Source organism: Triturus cristatus, chromosome 2_1 (assembly GCF_964204655.1).
Source record: "Triturus cristatus chromosome 2_1, aTriCri1.1, whole genome shotgun sequence".
Lineage (NCBI taxonomy): Eukaryota > Metazoa > Chordata > Amphibia > Caudata > Salamandridae > Triturus > Triturus cristatus.
Window position 1 is genome coordinate 925,853,818 of NC_140581.1, and position 21,238 is coordinate 925,875,055.

The following is a 21,238-nucleotide window of genomic DNA, read 5'->3' on the forward strand; positions in this document are numbered from 1 at the left end:
AGCAATATTTTGCAGCTTATAAAACAGATATAAAGGCAGTGAGGCAACACAAAATATGGAGGTGTCAAAAATTAATTTGGTCGCTCTTTAAGTTACTGATCTATAAACACAGTTTTTGTAACACTCTTACCTCGTAGGGCAATTCAGGATACAGTACTAGAAAATCAACAACCTAAGAGTAATTTCTTTCAACAAGGAAATACTGAATGCAACTCTGCTTTTTAATTCAAATACAAGTTTCCACCTCATTTTTCAAACAAATTTAGAAGGTTATATTATAAACTTGGAAATATATCATACTTCAGCACCTACAAACTAGAAAGGAAGTTGCAGGTTTGCAAAATGTCATGGCCTTTGGTTGAATTACAGGTCTCTACAATAGCAAAATATATTTATGAAATCTTTATGTCTTACTTTAGCAATATGTTTTATTATTTAAGTTTCTTTTTGGTATTTATTTTCCTTCTTGGGGTAAACTTGCCTTAATAAGTGATCTTAATATGTGGGATTATATTCAACTATTAATAGAAAATGTTTTTTCCTCGTCCAGGTCAACTGGAGAACGAGTTTGTTTTATTAGGATGTACCACATGACTTGAAAGTATGAGGGTGTTGCTAAGGAAATTGAGCCAAAATATGAGTTACAGTTATCGCTGCCCATGGTACAGTGTACTGTGCAGCAGGATGGACACTGAACAATTTGAGCTATAAGAGTGTACATTTCTATAGTGATGTAAGCAACCAGTATACAAACCTGTCTCTAGGCAGATTAAACTAGACCCTGGCCACAGTGATGCTTCGACGCTCGACAAACACAACTGAAGCATAAAACAAATTCCTGGATGAGCTCTAGTAAATTTCTTTTGATGGAGAAAACACAGAAGTAAAAGGTGTTAAATAGGTTTTTTTGGTAAACCTGGAGCAAGATGTTGAATGTTATAGACTTTGCTAATCCTCCTTTGTCACTGGCCTTGCATTTTTAGGACACACATGTATATTTGGTTGCCAAAAAATAAAGACAACACTTGTACAAGATACACTTTGCACTTGTTCAATGATAACTAAGCTTAGATAGCCCAGAACTGCGAGGCAAGTGTATGATATGGGAGATGAAAGCATGGGCAGGACCAAAATATGGTATTTAGTAGAACAAGGTCAGTTGCAAAGTTAACATCTACCTATTAAAACACAATAAAATTAGCAATTAAAAGAAGCATTTTTTTGTTAAACATTCCAGTTATCGGTTACTGGCAACCTTGGGTGAAACCAAGGCTACCTTGGGCTAAACAACAATCGCTTTTGAGCAAGTTGCCTACCCAGTGCTTCAATAAAAAATATCAGTCTATTTGGCATAATTCTAGGGCAATGTCCACACGTACACCATTCGCATAGTCCACTTTGCATGGTACTAATGGCCTAAAGTAATCACAGTTTTAGAAAAAGTCTTCCACCTTATGTAAACAGTTCACGAATAATCTATTTTTTCCAAAGATTTGGTGTCACTATTTTTTGCCTTAACAACTTTGGAGCCAACATGTTTAATAGTAAACTATGAAGGTACAATGCCATTTATTCAGCACATTTTGATCCCACGCTCGAGAGACTGTAGAACTGCACTCCGATTAAAAAGCTTAACATTATAAGTTCAGGGCGTTGACTAAACCAACAGCAAAAAATTAAATGTGGTGTTTATCGATGAAAATTCAGCTGGCTCTACTGAGCATGTTTTTTTAACCTAATTAAATCTTGCATGAACCATATTTTCTGCTTCCACCTCAGGTGCATTTATTGGTATCAATAATATGCAATATCTAGCGCCTATCTCCAGAGCTGCTGTGCAGGCTTGCCAGGGACTGGATATGTTCTTGTATTTCCGATTCGGAAGCTGTGTCAGTGCTTTTAGAGTCGGGTGCACCTTTTGGTCTACTTCGATATGCTTCTTGTATGGCAAATTCACCACTAGATCCTTTTGCACTGTGAGAGGAATGTTTTTGTTTGGACTCCCTTTTACTTTTTCCACTACTGGAGGAAGCAGATTTTCTACTGCCACGACTCTTTTGGTTGGCATTGGAGTCGGTTGTGGAGTGATGGCTGCTAATCTGTTGCTCCACAAAGCCATCTTTCTTAGTTAGATCAACGCCCTTGCCATTTTTCTTTGAGGAGGATGAGCTACCGTAGCTGTGAGCATCTAGATGTTTTTTTGCGGTATCAAAACCAGTGTCTGTGTTTATGCTAGGAGCATGCTGGTGCCGCTGCTGCTCAGAAGTTGGGGTCGTAGGCACCACTATAGAGTCTGGAAGGGTATTGTGAGCCAATTCTTCAAGTGCAAAGAAGTTGGAAAAATAGTCTCCAGTACCTTTTCCGCCACCCTACAACAAAAGAAAAAAATATTTAATACACTATCAAAACAAAATTACAAAAATGTGAAGATGGAGTGCATTACAATGACACTAGGGCTACAATTTTGTGATTTTAGATTCAATCAATAGTCATTTCAAAGGCAGTTTTCTAAATATTTTTGTATTTTTTTTATTATAGGTTATGTGGCTACCTATTTAAGGGTGACTTAGAAGCTTGTAACTTGGGGCCAGAATCACTCCGCAATAAACTGAATCGGAGTCTGCGCTTTCAAAAATCAAATAGGCAACCATTTACAATCATTGCATCGGTTGAAGAACATTACATCAGGTACAAAGATTTGCCAGAAAGTTTCAGTTAGGATAGATGAATATCTAGGTTCCTCCTCTGAGGAGGAAAGACTTTCCTGCAGGTCATGTCAAGTCCTGCCCCTATGAATGTTTTGGGCACTGATGGTAAAGAACAAGTTACTTACCATCGGTAACACTCTTTCTTGTAGACTATCTAAAGCAGATTCTTCACCTTTTCAATATTACCCAGGTGTCAGACTGGGTCGGGAAACTTTTGAGCGGTAACTCTGTGCGTCGGTAGGTAGTGCCGTGCAACTCCGCACTGACACCATTCCGCTCTAGGAATGACGTGCAGAGCCCACATAGGCGCCTCTCCAGTGCTCTCACGTCAGCTGCTTGTGAGGCTATCTGCACCCTCAGACACAGAACCTGAAAAGGAAACTGGCTTTGACTAGTGTGCAGTTCCTAGTCTTCAGATCTTACTAATGAACAGAGTCCAATTAACAGAACAGGGTGGGTAGGTTAGGAATCTATGGTGAGATAGAGTCTCTACTAGAAAGAGCGTAACCGTAGGTAAATAACTTGTACTTTTGATCGAAATAGTAGCGCTTTGTGAACGTATGGAGTGATACCCACGTAGCTGCCTTGCAGATGTCCAGGACTGGAACTCCACCTGGAAATGCAACGGTAGCAGCTTTGTTCCTGGTGGAATAAGTTTGCACTCCTTCTGGATACTGCTTTTCAGCCAATTCGTAACCGATTTTGATTCAGAGTATGAAACAGCGGAAGATGGTCCTTTTCTGAATGGCCTTTTCTATTTTTGCTCCAGCAAATTTGTCAGAGCCCCTTTCAGAGAGCCACATAGCAAGCACGAACTTCTGGGGGCGACACCTTTTACTCCTTATGTACTGGGGCCCGACTTACTGTGGGTCCTCAGCAATTGGGCAAATTACCCCTTTCATCACTTGATTTAAGGGTTGGATTGGGATTAAAAATCGTCCCGGGAAAGCAAAAAAAATATATATACACAACCATGGGAATCAATTTGATCGATCCTACCATTCAATATTGCTCATTTGCACAGGCGAGTATTTGCACCCAATGACCATACCCACAGTGAAAATGTTCTAACATATTGATGAAGACATGTTGTCAAAACAAATAGATAATATGGGTATGTGTCTAAGAAATCGAATGTTATAATGATAAGACAAGTATATGCACTTTATTTTTGGGTAATTTTAAGGTTTCATTTATATTTTTTTGCACAAATATTAGGTACATTTCGGTTTTGGTATCATGGTGATGTAATTTTAGATAAGCAATGGACTGGAAATATGTACATTTCAACAAATGAATTTTATTGCATTTATGCCGTGAATTTCCAAATGGGAGTGAAAAGGATAATCATCTGCTGGATACAAAACTTTTGGGAAATTTATAAGTATTTTTGAAAATGGAATTACCAAAATTTATTGAAAAACATGCATTTAGGCAATATATTATGCAAATGTTGAAAAGAGCAGGAGGAGAAAAACACAAGTTTGATTATTAGTATTTCTTCCATGTCCATTGTAAAAGCACTGGCACTTTAAATGCAGCACAGGAAATCCCAACCGCTGTCATGCGATCAAGGCAGGCGACTGCCGAAACGCGTTATGGCGAGACCTAGTTGCGGTCAATAAAATAAAATCTGCACTAACTTTTGGGAGATATATATATATATATATATACCGCCCAGCAAGAGAAAGTGACACCTGCCGTTGATAAAAGGGAGGTAATGGATGCCCATCTACCTCCAGAAAGGCCACTCAGGCACCCACTGGGCCACTGGCAGCATCGAACAACACAGACCCTGCCCAAATCAGCCCCCCAGGTGGCTCAAAAAAGCAGCCCACTCGGGCATTGCCAGAGTGCCCGCGTTACCAATTCGGCGCTGCTTGACTTCCAGTAATAGTGCGGGTCGAGCTGTCCAAGGTTTCTTTTGGGTGGAGATGGATGTAGATGTAGGGGGTTAACACTATCTCACAACTAAAAATACGTTCAATAGCAGCAATAAGTGATTGGCCTTTCAAATACTTGCTTTTATGAGAAAAAAAAGTATTATGAACACAATGCATACACAAAGAATATGTACAGTCCCCTGAGATCAGGTCATTCACTATAGGTGACATTCAGGTTAAGTGCCACTAGTAGTCCAATTCTCAGGAGCCCCACTTCGACTCTTCAAAAAGTCAAGAGTGTTCCAGCGCTCAAAGAGCAATGCGGTAGGATATTTCCCTGGGGAATTCCTGCTCTGCGATCAGTCTTACTTGCTGATGCAGCGATTGCACAACTGGAATCTTCAGGAGCATTTCTCTCTCCCTGATGTTGCAGAGGGCTGCAGCCACTGCTTATGGTGAGTATCACTCGCAGCTCTGCAGAGTCAGCAACTGGGCATCCATGGCACTTCCTCTGGTTTGTCTGTAAATTCCTCTGAGGTGGGTTGGGGGAGAGGGGGTGATCGCTTGGATTCCGATCTTCAGTCGGGCTTTGACTCGCACAGGTCACCATGGCATCCTCTCCTATCGATGACGACGGAACCAGGCACCAGACCAGGCACAGTACCTTGTTCTTCACTGCGGCCCCCTCTGCCATATGGGATCACTGACCTTATGCCACACACTGGTGATGGCCCAATTGACATGGCAGTCATGAAACCGTCATGGCAGCCCAATCTGTGATACAGGATTGCTGATTTTAGTCTGCACATGGGCGACGGCCAGATCAGTGCAGCAGCAGTCCCCTCACACCTCGCTACAGGGATCCAATTGCCAGGATCGCACTGGACCTCACTTTCTCCAAGCACTCTCCTCTTCCTCACAGGGCACACTGGTCTTGGCAAGCAGGCAGGCACAGGTGTTTTAAGTTCCAGCGACAGGTGGTCGTAAATTTCTCTGGGTGATGACCCCCTCACCGAGCTTAGAGACTGGCAGAACTGAGCCCCCAGTCCTGGTCACAGGCAGAAGTCTTGCAGAGCTCTTTTGGGGGCCTTTAGCTCCCTTTTAATAGTTCATTTCAAGACACAAATTGTGCTTTAGGGTCTGAGTCTTTGAAGTTTGTGTAGTGGGTCTGCTTCCTTTTGAAGTGCCTACTCCTCTGCCCTGCCATTCCTCCAGAAATCAGTCTGAAAGTAGGAGCAACTTCAAATCTGAGAGCATCGCAACATAGGCCATGGGAGTGAGCAGAGGTTCACACCTGGAAGTCAGCCACAGTGCTATGTGCATCAAAAGGTTACCCCAGGTCCCCAGCCCTATTTTTGATGATTTTCTTATCATTCCTGAGATATGCCCAGGCCCCTTTACGGTGACCTCACCCTGATTTACAGAGCACCCTTTGAAGTGTACTGAAGAGCTTGACTCTCATTCCTCCAGTATATTCTACTCAGCTCCTAAGAATGAATCAATCTACAAATCTGTATATGTAGATTCCTCTGCCTCCTCCTGCTCCTCCAGTCAGCCCTGGGTGTCCCAAAATGGAACCCAAAGTTTTTCATGTATTGTACCATTCATAGGCACCAATACACACACATGCAATGACACGCATCCTGCACAGTGCTTCACACTAAATTGATTTAAGCCAAAAGTAAGTTAAGCACATAGCAGTGGAACATTACTTGGGTGAGCCAGTAGACTGCACTCCAGTGACTAAGGTAAAAAAAAAGCCTGTTCACTTCTATTGATCACTATACGGTATGCTGCCATCACCACACTCATGCCTCCTAACTATTGGGAATGGTAGTAGCCTTTCACCACTATGAGGGTAGTGTTTTGGGAACCCCTCCTGGTCTAACAAGACCACAATCCATGAGACAGGCCTATATTATGACACACACATGATCCATGTTCACCTATGACATCAAAAATCAGTACTAGGGATCCAGACATCGTTACAGCTGGGGTACTCAGGGCAGGGGTGCACATTCGTTGTGATTCAAGGGACTTTTTCGTCCAAACAGAACCACACAAAAAGCTGATCATCCACCCCATGTTCTCTGGTACAATCACTGTAAAAGCTTGGTGCTCTGTTGAGGACCAAGCAAGGAAGTCACTCATTGGCGAGAGGAGGAGCATAGAACACCGGCATGGTATGGATTTGACTCGCGTGGAATGGCACCAAGAAGGTTGTATATGTCATACTGATGCAGAGAGCCTGACTGAAGCTCAATCACTCCCCGCACCGATGTTTTGGCAACAAGCAATTACGTGACGACCAAGTTATGGGCCCACTGTGGCATGACAAAGGGAGAGGAAGGAACCAAGTGTAGCAGGCCTTTCAAGAAACACATCACAACCGGATATTTAGATAACGTGTTGAGGGAGGGGGGGGTCATTCTGTTGTGTACTGCACCAAACCTCAACAAAAAATTTCCTGCCGACAGGCGTAAACAATTTTTGTTGAGGACACCTGGTGGCCAAGATGACATCAAACATCTCCAGAGAAAGGTTGAAGGTGTTCAGCTGTCGCCGTTCAATCTCAAAGCACGAAGGTGGAGATTGTGAAGGCCCGGGTGCAGAACCCTGCCCCATTACTGCAATAACAGGTCGTCACGGAGGGACAGCCTGACCGGAGGACAGATGCTCAAGCCCAGGAACTCTGAATACCATACTTTCTGTGACTAACATGGGGCCAATAAGATGACTTGGGACTAGTCGGTCCTAATCTTCAGAATTCGGGCATAAGAGGTATCGGCGAGAAGGCATGTAGGACCCCACTACATCCTGCTTGTCGTAATACCACAAGGCAGAATATAGGCCGTAAGTATCTGTACTAGCCTTCCCCTGATGGAAGGAAGAAAAGCTTTCAACGCCAAGCATATGGCCCTGAGCTCCTGAAGGCTGGTATGGAATGCAACTCCACCAGAGACCACTGAGACTTCAGATCCCACTTCAAAGCCTGCATATAACCACCTAGCATGCTTGACCAGCAGGATGCAGGACGCCAGTCCCAGCAGTCGCAGGGCTGACCTCACTTGAAATCCAGGCCAGAGGCTGAAAGATTTGGATCATAGCCTGAATGTCCTGGTCTCGCCTTTCCGGGGTAAAAGTGCAAAACCAAACAGTGCCCAGAATGGCTCCAATGACGGGGGGCATGTGAGAAGGAGTCAGTTGTGACTTTGGCACGTTGATAGTGAACCCCAAAAATGACATAATTCGCAGTAGTCTGGAGATGGTTGACAACTTATTGAGGCAAATCCACCTTCAACAGTCAGTTGATGAGGTAAGGGAAGACTGGGAACCTTTACCTTAGAACGCCTCTAGGACAGTTACATGGAAATAGGCACCCTGGACGTCCAATGCCACCATCCACTCTCCAGGGTCAAGAGCAGACAATACCTGGGTAAGGGTAAGCATCTGGACTTCGTCCTTCTGGAGGAAGGCATTGAAAGGGTGCTGGTCTAAAACAGGATGAAGGTCTCCGTCCTACTTTGGAACCAGGAAGTATTGGGAATAGCATCCATGGCCCACTTCCGATGCAGGCATCCTCTCAATATCCCCTTTGGCCAAAACGGTTTGCAGTTCCAGATGGTCCTCCATCAGTCATTCTAAAGATGGTGGAAAGAGGTTGTAGCCAAAATAGCGGCCAGATAGGACGTGTTTTGTGGTCTCTCCGGCTCTGCCACATCTATCGCTTTGTTTCCCCTGCTCTACGTCCTCATGGCTGACAGGAGGGACTGGGATTGGTCTCCAGAACACGCCTGGAACCCCTGGAGGCGCGGAGAATTCCATGTTCTGGAGTAGGGCTCCCCAGAAGAAACGAGGGAGTTGCGGCCTGCCAGGCAAGGAGGGCCGGTGATGGCGGACATTGCGACTGCCGCGGCCGATACGGCGGCAAAAGTCATCTCGCGACCCCCATTGTCTGCAGAAGTTACCACCGCGGAGAGAAGGCGAAAGGGTCCGTGTGTGGCCCGAAACGAGCGAGGAGGCGACGGCGGTCTGGTGGCTAGTGAAGAAAGGCCCGGAGGCACGGCAATAATGGCCATCATGGTGAAGGGGGAGGTGCCGGAGTAAGACGGCGTGCTGCCTAGCAGGGAGGCGACAGCAAGAGGGGTTCCCCCCGAGCCAGGAGAGCGGAGACCACGGGAGTCGATTATGCTACCTCCCGCCAGCATCTGAAGCGGCACGTGCCCATGCCCAGAAGCAAACAACGGTGTCCGAGACCAGCCAGTTTGCAGTGTGGGACCGGAGATCCATTACGGCAGACGTCTGAGGCCGCCTGCGAAGAGGCCCGGGTGTGTGTGGCACCTTGCCGCCGGCTTCCCACCAGGTGCCGTCGGCCTAATGCGAGCAGGGGAGTCCCTGTGAGTGCGTGGCTCGGGGGGGGGGGGGGGGGGTCTCGGGGCGCCCATGGGCGAGGGGCCCCTGCTGTGCACGGTACAGGCAGCTAGCTAGTGGCACTCCGTGGGGCGAGGGCGGAGTCTGGGCCCCCAGAGTTTGATCGCTGGCGCCCGGTCAAGGAGGCGGTCTGTGATGCCTCGAGCGGTGCAGGCTCAAGCACATCATCTCAGAGGGAGACCCCCCCCCCCCCAACGCTGTTGTGGCAGAAGTACTTGGAAGAGCGAGGACCACGTGGGGGGCAGAGCATGCAGACTACACGGCTGGCCCCACCCCCCTCTGGCGCACAGGCCCTCTCCCCAGCAGCGGACCCTTTCTGGGCCAGCGCGTGGTGCAAACGTAGGGGCCCGAGTTTGTCTCACCGGAGTGGCGCAGCTGAGAGGAACCGGAATCATGCGAAGAGTGGGTCCCATGGGGTACACGCCCTGCCACGCATAAGGAGGGGACCCGCGCCTCAGGCTTTACAGGGCATGCAAAAGAGCTGGAGGGTCAGCAGCTCCGGTGGCATAGGGAACTAGGGACCTGAGACATACCGGCGAACTTGGCCGAGCATAATGACTAGCGCCAGGTTGAAAAAGGAGCGCTCGGTCAAGGAGATGCTTCTGAATCAGCCGCCGCACCTATGGGACAAGACGAGGAAGGGAGTCCAGGAGGTCAAGAGGGGGCTGACGCCCCGGCTACTAAAGCCTTTATGCCCGCGCTCTTCACGTCCTTGCGCTAGGACCTGCAGGAACTCATGGGGCAGCTTGCGGCCGACCTCAGAGAAGTCAAGAGTGATGTCGAGGAGATTGGTGACCGTGTGGCGACACTAGAGGAACATGAAAATGGATGCAATGAGGAGATAGAAATTATGCAGCAGGAGATCCTCAGGCTCAAGGAGCAGCACATTGAGCTACAGGCCCACGCGGAGGACCTGGAGAATAGTTCCCGCCGCAACAACGTGCGCATCCGGGGAGTGAAAGTTGGCGCTGAGGGAGAGGACACAAGAGAGTTTGTTACAGCCCTCTTCTGTCAGGTGTTGGGCGCAGACCACTCGGCCACAGTCAAGATCGACGGGGCCCACCAGTTAGGGTTGCCAAGGAGTGGCAAGGCTCCAGACATCTTGGTGTGTGCACATAACTTTCAGCAAGGAGCTCATCATCCGGAAGGCGAGGGATGCACACATCTTGCAATTCCGAGGTCACTCTCCAATGCTTTGCTAGGATCTTTCAGCCACTACCCTGTTCAAACGGCAGGAATTTAGTCCATCTGAGGGAGAAAGGAACAGACTACTCGTGGGGACATCCCTTCCGAATCATCTTCCGCTATAAAGGCCAGTTGAGACAGATTCGCTCACTTCAGGAGGCCAGAGAAGTCCTGGGGGTAGTGAGGCCCATGTCCCCGGAGAAGCAGCACAAGCCCCTTGAGGGGCCTAGACACAATCGACTCCGCTGGCAGAAAGTGGGAAAGTCCTCCTCCGCCCACAAACAGGACACAGCAACTATAGTAAAAGAAAGAAAAGCAGTCATCTCTTCGTTGGCCACTTCCCCATCCCAATCCCAATCCCAATCCCCATCCCAATCCCAATCGTCCCCCACCTGAAGGCATAGTAAATGCACGTTGAGCACGATCTCATGGCGGAGCCGGGGACAGCCCCTGCTCGCCTGTGAAGGGCTGCCTTGGGCTCTTGTCCCCCTAACCAGCGTTTCCTAGATGAACTGTGGTCTTCAGAGACTTTTGCTTTTGTCCTAACCTGTTGGATGAGTGAGTCTCTATCGTTCAATTGTTTGGGGTTCATTTTGTTTTTGGAATCCTGCACCTGTCTTGTTTTATCATTAGGTGCACCCCCTCTCGGCCTCTCTGCGCTGAGGCCGCCACCCTGCTTTATAGAACATCGATTGCACCCCATTGGTAAGGATCTCAAGATTGTATGTCAATGTACGGGGCCTTAACCACCCTGTAAAGCACTCTGCCATCCTTTCCCTGCTAGAGTACGCTGAAGGCGATATTTGCATGTTACAGGAGACACACCTGTTGTTCAAAGACACAGCCCGCATGCGCTCACGATGATTTCCCCACCTCCAATGGGGTTCCACTCTTTTCACACTAATCAAACACGCATCAGGAACCTTTTATCATTAGGAACCTTTCAGAGGGTTTGGCATCGCCTGACGCTGCAATAGTGGGAGGGGATCTCAACTTGGTCATGTATAACGTTAAGGACCGCTCTGGCCAGAGGTATGCGCATGTAGGGGCACTCTCCCCTGAAGGTAAACAATGGCTCGTAGACAATGGTCTTCACAATCTCTGGCATCACCCCAAGTTACGGGACTACACCCACTACTCTGCTGCTCACAAATCTTATGCGCGCCTCAACCACTTTTAGTTCCCACTGCGCTGCAGCCCAGGGTGCGGGAGGCCATGATCCCTGTTGGATCATGCACCGATCACTATCAACATTCAACCAGATGAGAACACCCACAATCACGCGAGGTGGCATCTGCGGGAGGGCCTGCTGCAATCACTTAGTACGGTAAAGGGGTTACGCACAAAGCTAGTAGAATACTTACAGCATAATGATAGGGTGGACACCCCGCTGGCTGCAATCTAGGAGACACTTACATTTTTAATGAGGGGGGAGCTTATGGATGTTTCCTCTGCCGATAATAGAAGATGACGCGAAGCTCGGCAGAACATCGAACAGGAGGTGAGGGAGCTAGAGGCTATACATAAACGTACAGGTGTACCGAAGGTATGGAGAGATTTTAGAGAAGAAATGGCTCCTCCTAAAGCGCCTACATCTAGACAGGGTAGAATACGATCTACTTCGCCTACTCCACAAGTTCTATCTGAGCAGCAACAAATGCGGGAGGCTGCTTGTGCAGAGGCTCCGAGATAAAACTATGGTGGTGGACATATCATCGATTAGGCAGCCCTCGGGGGTAGAGGATCACACAGACAGTTGCCACATTTAGGCAGTTTTACCAGTCTTTATATATGGAGGAGGCCACAGGACAGCAGGATGCTTGTACCTTGTTGGAGGCAAACAAGTTCACCCATCTCCCCGAGGCCTTGGCAACGCAACTTGATGAGCCCATACGCCTGGAGGAAGTTACATCGGCCATTGCAAGGCTGAAATTGAACAAGGCCCCGGGCCCAGACAGATATCCTGCCCTATTCTATAAAACCTTTTGCGGGGAGCTGGCGCCCGTGCTGACGCGGCTCTTCAACGCCTTTCTGGAAAGTAGACCAGTCACGGACTCCATGGCAGAAGCGGCGATTTCGGTGATTCTAAAGCCCCACAAGGACCCTTGTCTGTGCGGTACCTACCGCCCCATCTCACTGCTTAACCTAGACGCAAAACTCTTCTCAGGTATATTAGCAGCTCGGTTGAACCCGCTCATGGCGGGCCTGATTGACCCTGACCAAGCGGGGTGTATCCCCACTCGCCAGGGAGGAGATAATACGAAGCGACTCCTACACCTCATGGATAGCGTACATAGAACCCGTAAGGAAGCCTTATTTCTGTCACTGGACGCGGAGAAAGCGTTTTACAGTGTTCAATGGAGTTACCTGTTTGATACACTCCGTTGCTTTGGCTTTGGGGCACACTTTATCCAATGGGTTTGTTGCATCTAACACTCCCCTCGGGCATTTCTTAGAGTGAATGGGGTTTTTTCAACGCCTTTCTCGATCGCTAGGGGCACGAGTGCCCGCTCTCTCCCCTCCTCTACGCCCTATATATGGAGCCCTTTGCCCAAAGGATCCGAGATCATCCGCAAATTCAGGGACTCCGATTTGGAGGCGATACCCATAAGATAAGCCTCTATGCGGATGATGTGATTCTATCTCTCTCAGAGCCACTCACGTCTTTGCCCGCTCTCTTGACTGAACTTGAGACCTTTGGGGAGTAAACCTCAGCAAGTCCCAGGGCTTGAACCTTTCTTCTCCCCAGGCACACGTAGAGCTTTTAATAGAGAGATTTCTATTGTAGTGGACCAACCAACTGATAACCTACTTGGGCATCCTTTTGGCTCCTACATTGTCGCAAATGCTGGGGCTGAACTATTTGGCGCTGGTGGACCAGACGGCGAAAGCTCTGGACGGGTGGTCGAGGCTAAAGCTGGCCTGGTTCGGGCACATAGCAGCAGTGAAGATGTCGGTGCTACCACGGAATCTATATCTGTTTCAGACCCTACTCTTGGTCCCCACTCCGAAAGCTATGCGGGCTTTACAACTGGCCAATAATAAATTTGTTTGGGGGAGAGGTAGGCGCGAATAGCCATGTCCCAATTGGTGCAGCCCAAGAAGGAGTGGAGTGGAGTGGGCCTCCCGCTAGTACACAGATATCTCCAGGCCTCCCACCTTCGGTATATTGTGGAGCGGAATCGTCCTCTCTCCGTAAAGCATTGGACCGTCATGGACCAAGCTGTTGCTGGAGCGAATATTTGGAGGGAGGTATGGCTTCCGTGTAAGCTGAGGGCTTGGGGTCTTTACTCTTCACCTATTACCGTGGCGACGCTAAAGGTCTGGGACGCGGTAGCGCTCAGGAAGGGTCTGACGACATTCCCCTCGCCGATGACCCCGGTGGTAGATAACCCGGATTTCCCACCAGGCAGTAAATCCGAAGTCTCCCAGAGATGGAGGGAAGCTGGCTGCAAACGGGTAGTCTCGCTGTTCGGCAAGGAGGGTATACTTCCCTTTGCCCAAGTGTGTCTGGATTATGATCTACCCAAATCCGATGGATTTGACTATTTGCAACTGCGACACTGGGCTACCTCGCCAACCTACCTGCCGAAGGTCTCATGACGACTCACTCCCTTTGAGAAATGGCTAATGGGTAAAAAAGATGATAAACACATGATTTCAAAGCTTTACACTATACTGGCCACCGGACAGGGAGGGGGGCGCTGGGATGAAGAGCTGGGGAGGGCCCTCTCAGACAAAGAATGGGTGAACATACATTACAGGGCACACCACACAGCCTATAACACCGCTGGTACCGAATCAGCATACAAGGTTACATCCTATTGGTACCTCACACCGGCCGGCATTCACTGCTGGGCCAAAAATTACACAGAGCAATGTTGGAGGGGCTGTGGGCTTGCCGGCCTCTAGTGCATTTACTCTGGCATTTCCCAAGACTGGAGCGCTTTTGGGAGGGGGTGCTGAATGACATAGATGCTGCCTTTGAGACGGAGCTTCCACGCTTTTCGGTTTACACACTTACTAGGGCTTTCAAATGCGCTGACGTTCCCCCTGCGCTCCCTGCGGGGTAGGCAAATGGCATTGACGGTATTGGCAGTGCAACAGGCAATCCTGGCGGACTGAGGCTCTTTGACGATGCCGGATCACACGATTTGGCTACACAGACTGTGGCGGACTCTTGCCATGGAACACCTTTCACTAGTGCAAGACCACAAGGGTGAGACCTATGCAGAATGATAGGCCCCTTTCATACAATTGCTATCAAAACAGTTTAGAGAAGTCACATGCCCCAAATATCTTCAAATACTGCATCTGATCCCGGGGGCTCAGGAGCCGGTGTCGTCCCATATGTAGTGGAGCAGGTCTTAAGCTGGGTCTGTTTGGAGGGGGTGAGTGGTATCTAGTCGAACTTGTATACAACGGTGCAGGATCCCTTCTTTTGTTTTATTTTCCTTTTGGGGGGAATGATCAGGAAAGATAGGGTGTAGCCTTTGCGAATTACCTGAAAGACCTAGAGGTCTGTCATCATTGCCTCTCCTTAACTCGTGTAAACCTCCGAGACCTATGGTGTTTTGCTAAAGGAACATCATTAAAATTGACATTAACTTTTACTCTTGCCATGCAGTTAATTTATTCTGAGGTCAGCAGCTCGGAGAGTTGTGCTATAGTTGGATTAGTAGGCAGCGGCACTGAAGGAGGCTCCGGCCAAACAAGTCTTAGTAGGTTTTGACTTTTCTGCGGTGGGACCCAATTCCATAGAGGCAAGGCATTGGGCAGCATCAGGGTCAGAACCATAAGAATTGCCGTGCCTTCAGGAATGTGCACCCCCTTGAAGGGGACAGCTCAAAGGGTGTAGTAGTCTTGAACAGATTCAGCATAGATGACGACAAACAAGTTACTTACCTTTGGTAATGATATATCTGTAAGACACATTAGTTAGTTATAGATTCTTTACCTTAGAATTACCCCCAGGCATCAGACTGGATCCGGAAAGTTTTTCATCAGCAGTACCTCTGTGCGTCGGAAGGAGGCGTCGGTCGGCTCCACGTTCGTCGTTGGCATCATGTCGCCGGGATGATGTTGCGGCAGGTACATAGACGCCGCCCTCGCGCGCTGACGTCAGTTCTGTACACGACTTTCCACACCAGAAAACGCAGAGCCATGCCACACACTGACCACTGGTACACAAAACTAGGGCCCTTGAAAGAATGTCCTTAACCCTAGAAATCAGTTCGCAGAACGGGGAGGATGGTTGGGGCGGTAAGGAATCTATAACTAACTAATGTTTCTTACAGATATATTGTTACCGAAGGTAAGTAACTTGTTCATCTGAAAGAAACACATTAGTTGTAGATTCCTTACCTTAGAATAGATACCCCTGCAATACCAACCTCGGAGGAGGGTCGGCGTACCAAGATCACACCAGAAAGTCCTGGAGAACAGAACGGCCAAAGAAGCCATCTCTGCAGACTTGACTGTCAAGACAGTAGTTCTTCGTAAAAGTGTGCAATGAAGCTCACGTAGCCTCCTGACATGTCATTGAGAGGAACGCCACGTCCGAGAGCATTGGTTGCTGCCGTCGCCCTGGTGGAATGGGCGCGCCGCCCCACTGGAGGCTCCTTCTTTGCCAAAGAGTAGCACGCTTTGATACACAAAACAACCCATCGGGAGATAGTTCATTTGTGTACGGCCCGACCTTTCTTGGCACCCACGCACCCAACAAAGAGCTAGTTATCCACCCGGAACTGTTTGGTGCGATCCAAATAAAAGGAAAGAGCACGTTTTGGGTCCAGACGGTGGAGCCTTCTTCCTCCTTTGAAGGACGCGGAGGCAGAAAGAAGGTGGGCAAAGTGATGGTCTGCCCGATGTGGAAGGCAGTGACTACCTTGGGCAGGAAGGATGGATGAGTCCTGAGGACATCTTTATCCCGACGCACAGATAGAAAAGGAGGCTTAGAAGAAAGCGTCTGGAGCTCTCTCACCCGTCTGGCAGAGGTGATGGCCACCAGAAAAGCAGTCTTGAGAATCAGAGCCTCAGAGCCTCAGAGGACAGTTGTGAAGCGGCTCAAAGGGAGCGCACATTAAATAAGTTAAAACTAGGTTTAAGTCCCACTGAGGCATAACGAAATGAATAGGAGGAATGAGATGAGTAATGCCTTTCAAGAAATGATTTACCACCAGGGACATGAAAAGGGAAGGCTGATTTGGGAGCTAAAGGAAGGCAGAGATGGCCAAGAGATAGCCCTTGATAGTGCCCAGAGCAGAGTCCTGCTGGGCCAAAGAAAGAAGGAACAAAAGAACCTCAGCAAGAGGGGCAGAGAGGGGATCCACAGCCGTTGCTGTGCACCATGCCACAAATTTGTTTCGCCTGCAGCCGTATACCGTTTTAGTGGAGGAATGCCTGGCTGCCAGAATTACATCGCAGACTTCGGGAGGCAGGTCGAATAACATCAACTGCTGCCGCTCAATCTCTGCGCAAGGAGGTGGAGGCTGGACAGGTTCGGGTGGAGGCCCGTCCCCTGTTGCTGAGACAGAAGATCCTCCCGCAGAGGCAGACGAGTCGGAGAATCGATGGCCATGTTGAGCAGCTCGGGATACCAGACTCTACTTGCCCAATCCGAAGCCACAAGAATGACTTGGGCCTGTCGCGCCTGATCTTCTTCAGCACTATGGGCAGAAGTGGTATAGGAGGAAAGGCGTACAACATACCGCAACTCCACTTCCGAAGAAAAGTGTTGCCTAGCGAGTGCCGCTTTGGAAATTGCAACGCGCAGAATTGCTGACATTGCGCATTCTCTTTGGTGGCGGATAGATCTAACCAAGGCTCTCCCCACTGTTGAAAGAGACCTTGCACCACCTCCGAGTGAAGATGCCATTCGTGATCCATCATGTACCTGCGTCTGAGTTAGTCGGCCCTGGTCAAGATAGCGAAAGACTGAAACCCCTGATCTGCGCAGATGAGCTGCGACCACCGCCAACACTTTCTTGAACACCTGAGGGGCGCTGGTAGGGCCAAAGTGGAGCACGGTAAACTGAAAATGCTCGTGGCCTACCGTGAACCGCAGGTAACGCCAGTGGGCTGGCAGGACAGGGATGTGAAAATAAGTGTCCTGCAAGTCCAACGCTACCATCCAGTCTTTAGGGTCGAGGGAAGACCAGACCTGAGCAAGCGTCAACATCTTGAACTTTTCTTTCTGGAAGAAGCGGTTGACGTTCCATAGGACGCAGGCCCTTGTCCTTCTTGGGGACCAGAAAGTAGTGGGAGTAACAACCATGACCTACTTCTGGGACAGGAACGCGCTCGATGGCTTCCTTGGCTAAAAGAGCCGTAACTTCCTGCTGGATAAGAGCCAGGTGATCCTCGGACATGAGGTGGTATGGCTGGAGGGGTAGCCTCGAAGGGGAGGGAGTAGCCCCTTTGGACTATCTGCAAAACCCACCTGTCCGACCTGAAGGTGCGCCAGTGGGGGAGGTGATGGCGAATCCTGCCGCCCACTGGCATTTGATGGGCCTGAAATGTCAGACTAGGAAGGTCTGGCGGCTGCTACGGGGGGGGACGGTTTGATGGACTGGCCAGCGCGCTGGCCCCCGGAACCACGACGGTTGTTCCCACATCCTTGGCCACGCAAAGGTTGGGCAACTTGCTGCGGCCTGTGGCTTTGGGCGGGACTTAGCGGGGCACTCCTTCTGTGGCCATGAAAGGGGCTAAAAGCAACCTGCGCAGGGCGGGTGGAGAGGCCCAAGGACTTGGCTGTAGCCCGTGAGTCCTTGAAACGCTCTAGAGTGTTATATGCTTTGTCACCAGAAAGGCGACGGCCATCAAAGGTCATGCCCATCAAGGTGTTCTGTACATCCCCCGAAACGCCAGTCGATCTCATCCAGGCGTAGCGATGAAGTGCGACTGATGTTGAAATTGTCCTGCCCAGAAAGTCGTCAGTGTCCAGCCCACAAGGGATGGTAAACTTCGTCGCATCCCTCCCGGCGGCGACAGCCTGGGAGAGCACTGCCCGGGCCTTCTCTGGACACTGAGGCAGCACCTGTGCAACTGTATCCCACACAGAGTGGAATTAACGGTCCAAGAGAAATGCGGTGTTTACCGACCGCAGTCCTAAGCTGGCCAAAGAGAAAATCTTCTTCCCAAGATGGTCCAGCTTCTTGGATTCCCTTTGCGGTGGAGCAGTAGGGAATGCACTCTTGGAAGTGTAGGCTTGGACCACCAAGCTCTCCGGGGTGGGGTGTTGGGAGAGGAAAGTGGGGTCGCCCGAAGTTGGGCAGTGGCGTCGGGCAATCACCCTATCCTCGGGAGCCTGGACCACGTGCCCAAAAGGACGTCGGTGAGGGCCTCATTAAAAGGCAACAGGGGTTCCGAAGAGCTTGCAGCCGGTTGAAGCACCTCTGTCAGGAGGTTAGTCCTGAACGCCACCATAGGAAGTTTGAGGTTGAGAGCCTCGGCCGCCCTACGCAACACCACTGCGTAGGACGCTCCCTCCTCCGTAGCCACGGTAGGAGGAGACAACATGCCAAGGTCAGGGGAGGTGTCGAGACCACTGGCATCCCCCAGTTCCTCTCTCCAGTCCTGTTCATCTAACTCGTCGGTCAGAGGGTCAGCTGACCCCTACCAGTCCTCCTCCTCATCCTCTGGGTGCCATTCTGGTTGAAAAGGGACCCCAGGAGTGAACAGGAGCACGAAAACCCTGCTCGGTGCCAAATTTGGAGTTGAATGCGGTAGTGGTGCCGGAGAAAGCAGCACCGGTAGAGGTGTATTCAGGTCAACCGGAGCCGATCCTGATCCAGGCCTGGATCCAAGGGGGGCCTGCGGTGCAGGGGCCGTCGGGCGGAGAAGGCCTAGGCCTCCCAACTGAGTCCACGGGGTCCGAAGGCGCACAGGCTGGTTCGGGCCGCCCAAAGATGGCATGCATCACCTCGTAGAACGTACGAAGCTGGGCGGGAGTCGCTCCGGGTCCCGGGATGGGGGGAAATGCAGAGTTGACTCTGCGGGCTCAGAGGGGCACCACCCACATCCCTCGTCGGGTCGGCCAACCAACGAGAAGTCGAAGAGCGACAATGCTTCTACGACTTCTTCTTATGCTTCGACTTACCCGACCCCCGAGTGTGAAGACTTCCATAACTTGGACAAATGGTGGTGGCTCCGCGACCGGTCCCTCGATCGCCCTTTCGACCGGGACCTTGAACTGCGCAGAGCAGACTGTCCGTGCTCAAGCAGCTTTCGGTACCGCTCCCGCAGAGCCTTTGGCGGCATCGTCCGGCAGTCGGAGCACGACTTGGGGTCGTGGTCGTGCTCCAGGCAAAATAAGCACATGTGGTGCGGATCCATCACCGACATCAGTCGGTTACAGGAGCCGCATGCCTTGAAGCCGGGCATACCTAGTGCACCAGGAATCGAACAATGGAAAAGTATTCGACAAAAGTCTAGAAAAAAGTGATTCAAAAAGTGACTGGAGGTCCCGGATCTGCGCTGGCTGGCGGGGGAAAAGAAAGAACGGACGTCAGCGTTCGAGGGTGGCGTCTATGTGCCGCAACGTCATCCCGGGGACACGACGCTAACGATGAACGTGGAGCTGACCGATGCCACCTTCCGAAGCGCAAAGGTACGGCTGACGAAAATATTTCCGGATCCAGTCTGACGCCTGGGGGTAATTCTAAGGTAAGGAACATATCACGAACGTGTTTCTTTCAGATTGTTCCTCTACAGGGTGCTTTTTATTTTTTTATCTTTTATTTGTGGTACAGGTTACAATAATACATACCCAATATCTGGTTTACTGAGCTATCACATTATTTGTACATTTGTTACATTACTATATATGATTATATTCTAGTACAGTACTTTCACGTCCATAAGCTACTACAACCTAGTACTTAAATTCCCTGGGTTCTCAGATTGCACTCTGTAGTATTTTTCCTCACATTCACAAGGTCTATAGCCCACTAGGCTCCCCTATCATTCCTTCTAATTCTAGTCCGTACATTTTTTCCCACTCTCTCCTGCCTTTAATACTGTTCCAAAAATGTATTTCTATGTGTAAGGGTACCCACCTGATTGCAGCCACAAAGCCATCTATTGTCAACAGTCATCTCAGATTTCTTTAGATGTACTCTGACATAGTATATCATGTGATCATGTGTAATATCTTAATTTGGACAAGTCTGAAGCAACCTAGTATGGTCATATACTTGCCTCTGCCCCATCTTCTTCATTGAGAATGTCTTTATCTCTTTCCCATTTGTTTCTTAGTGTTATAAGCAATCTCTGGGCCTTATTTAGCAATGGCACTTTTTGTGTTTTTTGTGAAAAGATCTTTAAGGAGATCGCTCTCTTACAGATTACTTGCCTGTGGATGAAGGAGATCGCTAAGCTTCTCTTTGCTGGCCTTAGCGGGAAGCAACTTGGAGTTCCGCTCCCTGATGGTCTTTGGGTGCAAAGGAGCACAAGAATCGCAGGCCCACCCCTTTCGCTTGTATAGTCCCTTTCAATTTAACCTTGTGGTATAGAGCTCTGTTTTATAGCCAGGAATGCATTACGCAGGAGCATGCATACACACAATGTAAGCCAATAGAAAAGTGTAAAGGTTTAACAAAAAGCTATTTTTTTACCACAAAAAAACAGAACACATTTTCATGGAGTCCATATTATGCGAATTACTTCTAAAACAGAGTAGAAGCGCCAGTGGTGCAAAAGGTTAGCAAATTGTAACAAAAACTAGAAAAGCACACTACTTACTTTTGACCACAGCTGTAGTCTCAACCAGATCATGCAATATTAAAAGGGGCAGTCACAGCTATAGCTTTTGTTTACTATGGCGTTCCACCTCAGCAAAAATTAAATAATAGGAGCGTGAATCTACATAGATCATATGCATTATGGGAAGTTATATTACATGCAGTTTGCAATATAGACAAAATGTACAATGCTAGTCATGAATTATGTTGCTTATAGCAACATGTTTTAAACAGGCCACACGTACATGCACTATTGTGCAAATCCCCTCGCTCTTATTTTGGGAATATT

General features: G+C 49.1%; 1 protein-coding gene across 4 annotated transcripts in view; it reads right to left on the minus strand.

The window, feature by feature from the left end:
• Window positions 1-200: 200 nt before the first annotated feature.
• The window catches only part of CEP78 (centrosomal protein 78), a 428,004-nt gene continuing 406,966 nt past the window's right edge, over window positions 201-21,238 (minus strand). Inside the window, exon 16 of one of the 4 annotated variants that reach the window (XM_085633291.1) lies at window positions 201-2,369. In XM_085633291.1, the coding sequence (XP_085489417.1) occupies window positions 1,812-2,369 (558 nt within the window). In that variant the 3' untranslated portion in view covers window positions 201-1,811. The remainder of the gene's footprint in view (window positions 2,370-21,238) is intronic. The other 3 variants (XM_085633307.1, XM_085633281.1, XM_085633300.1) reach the window with 3 other exon arrangements.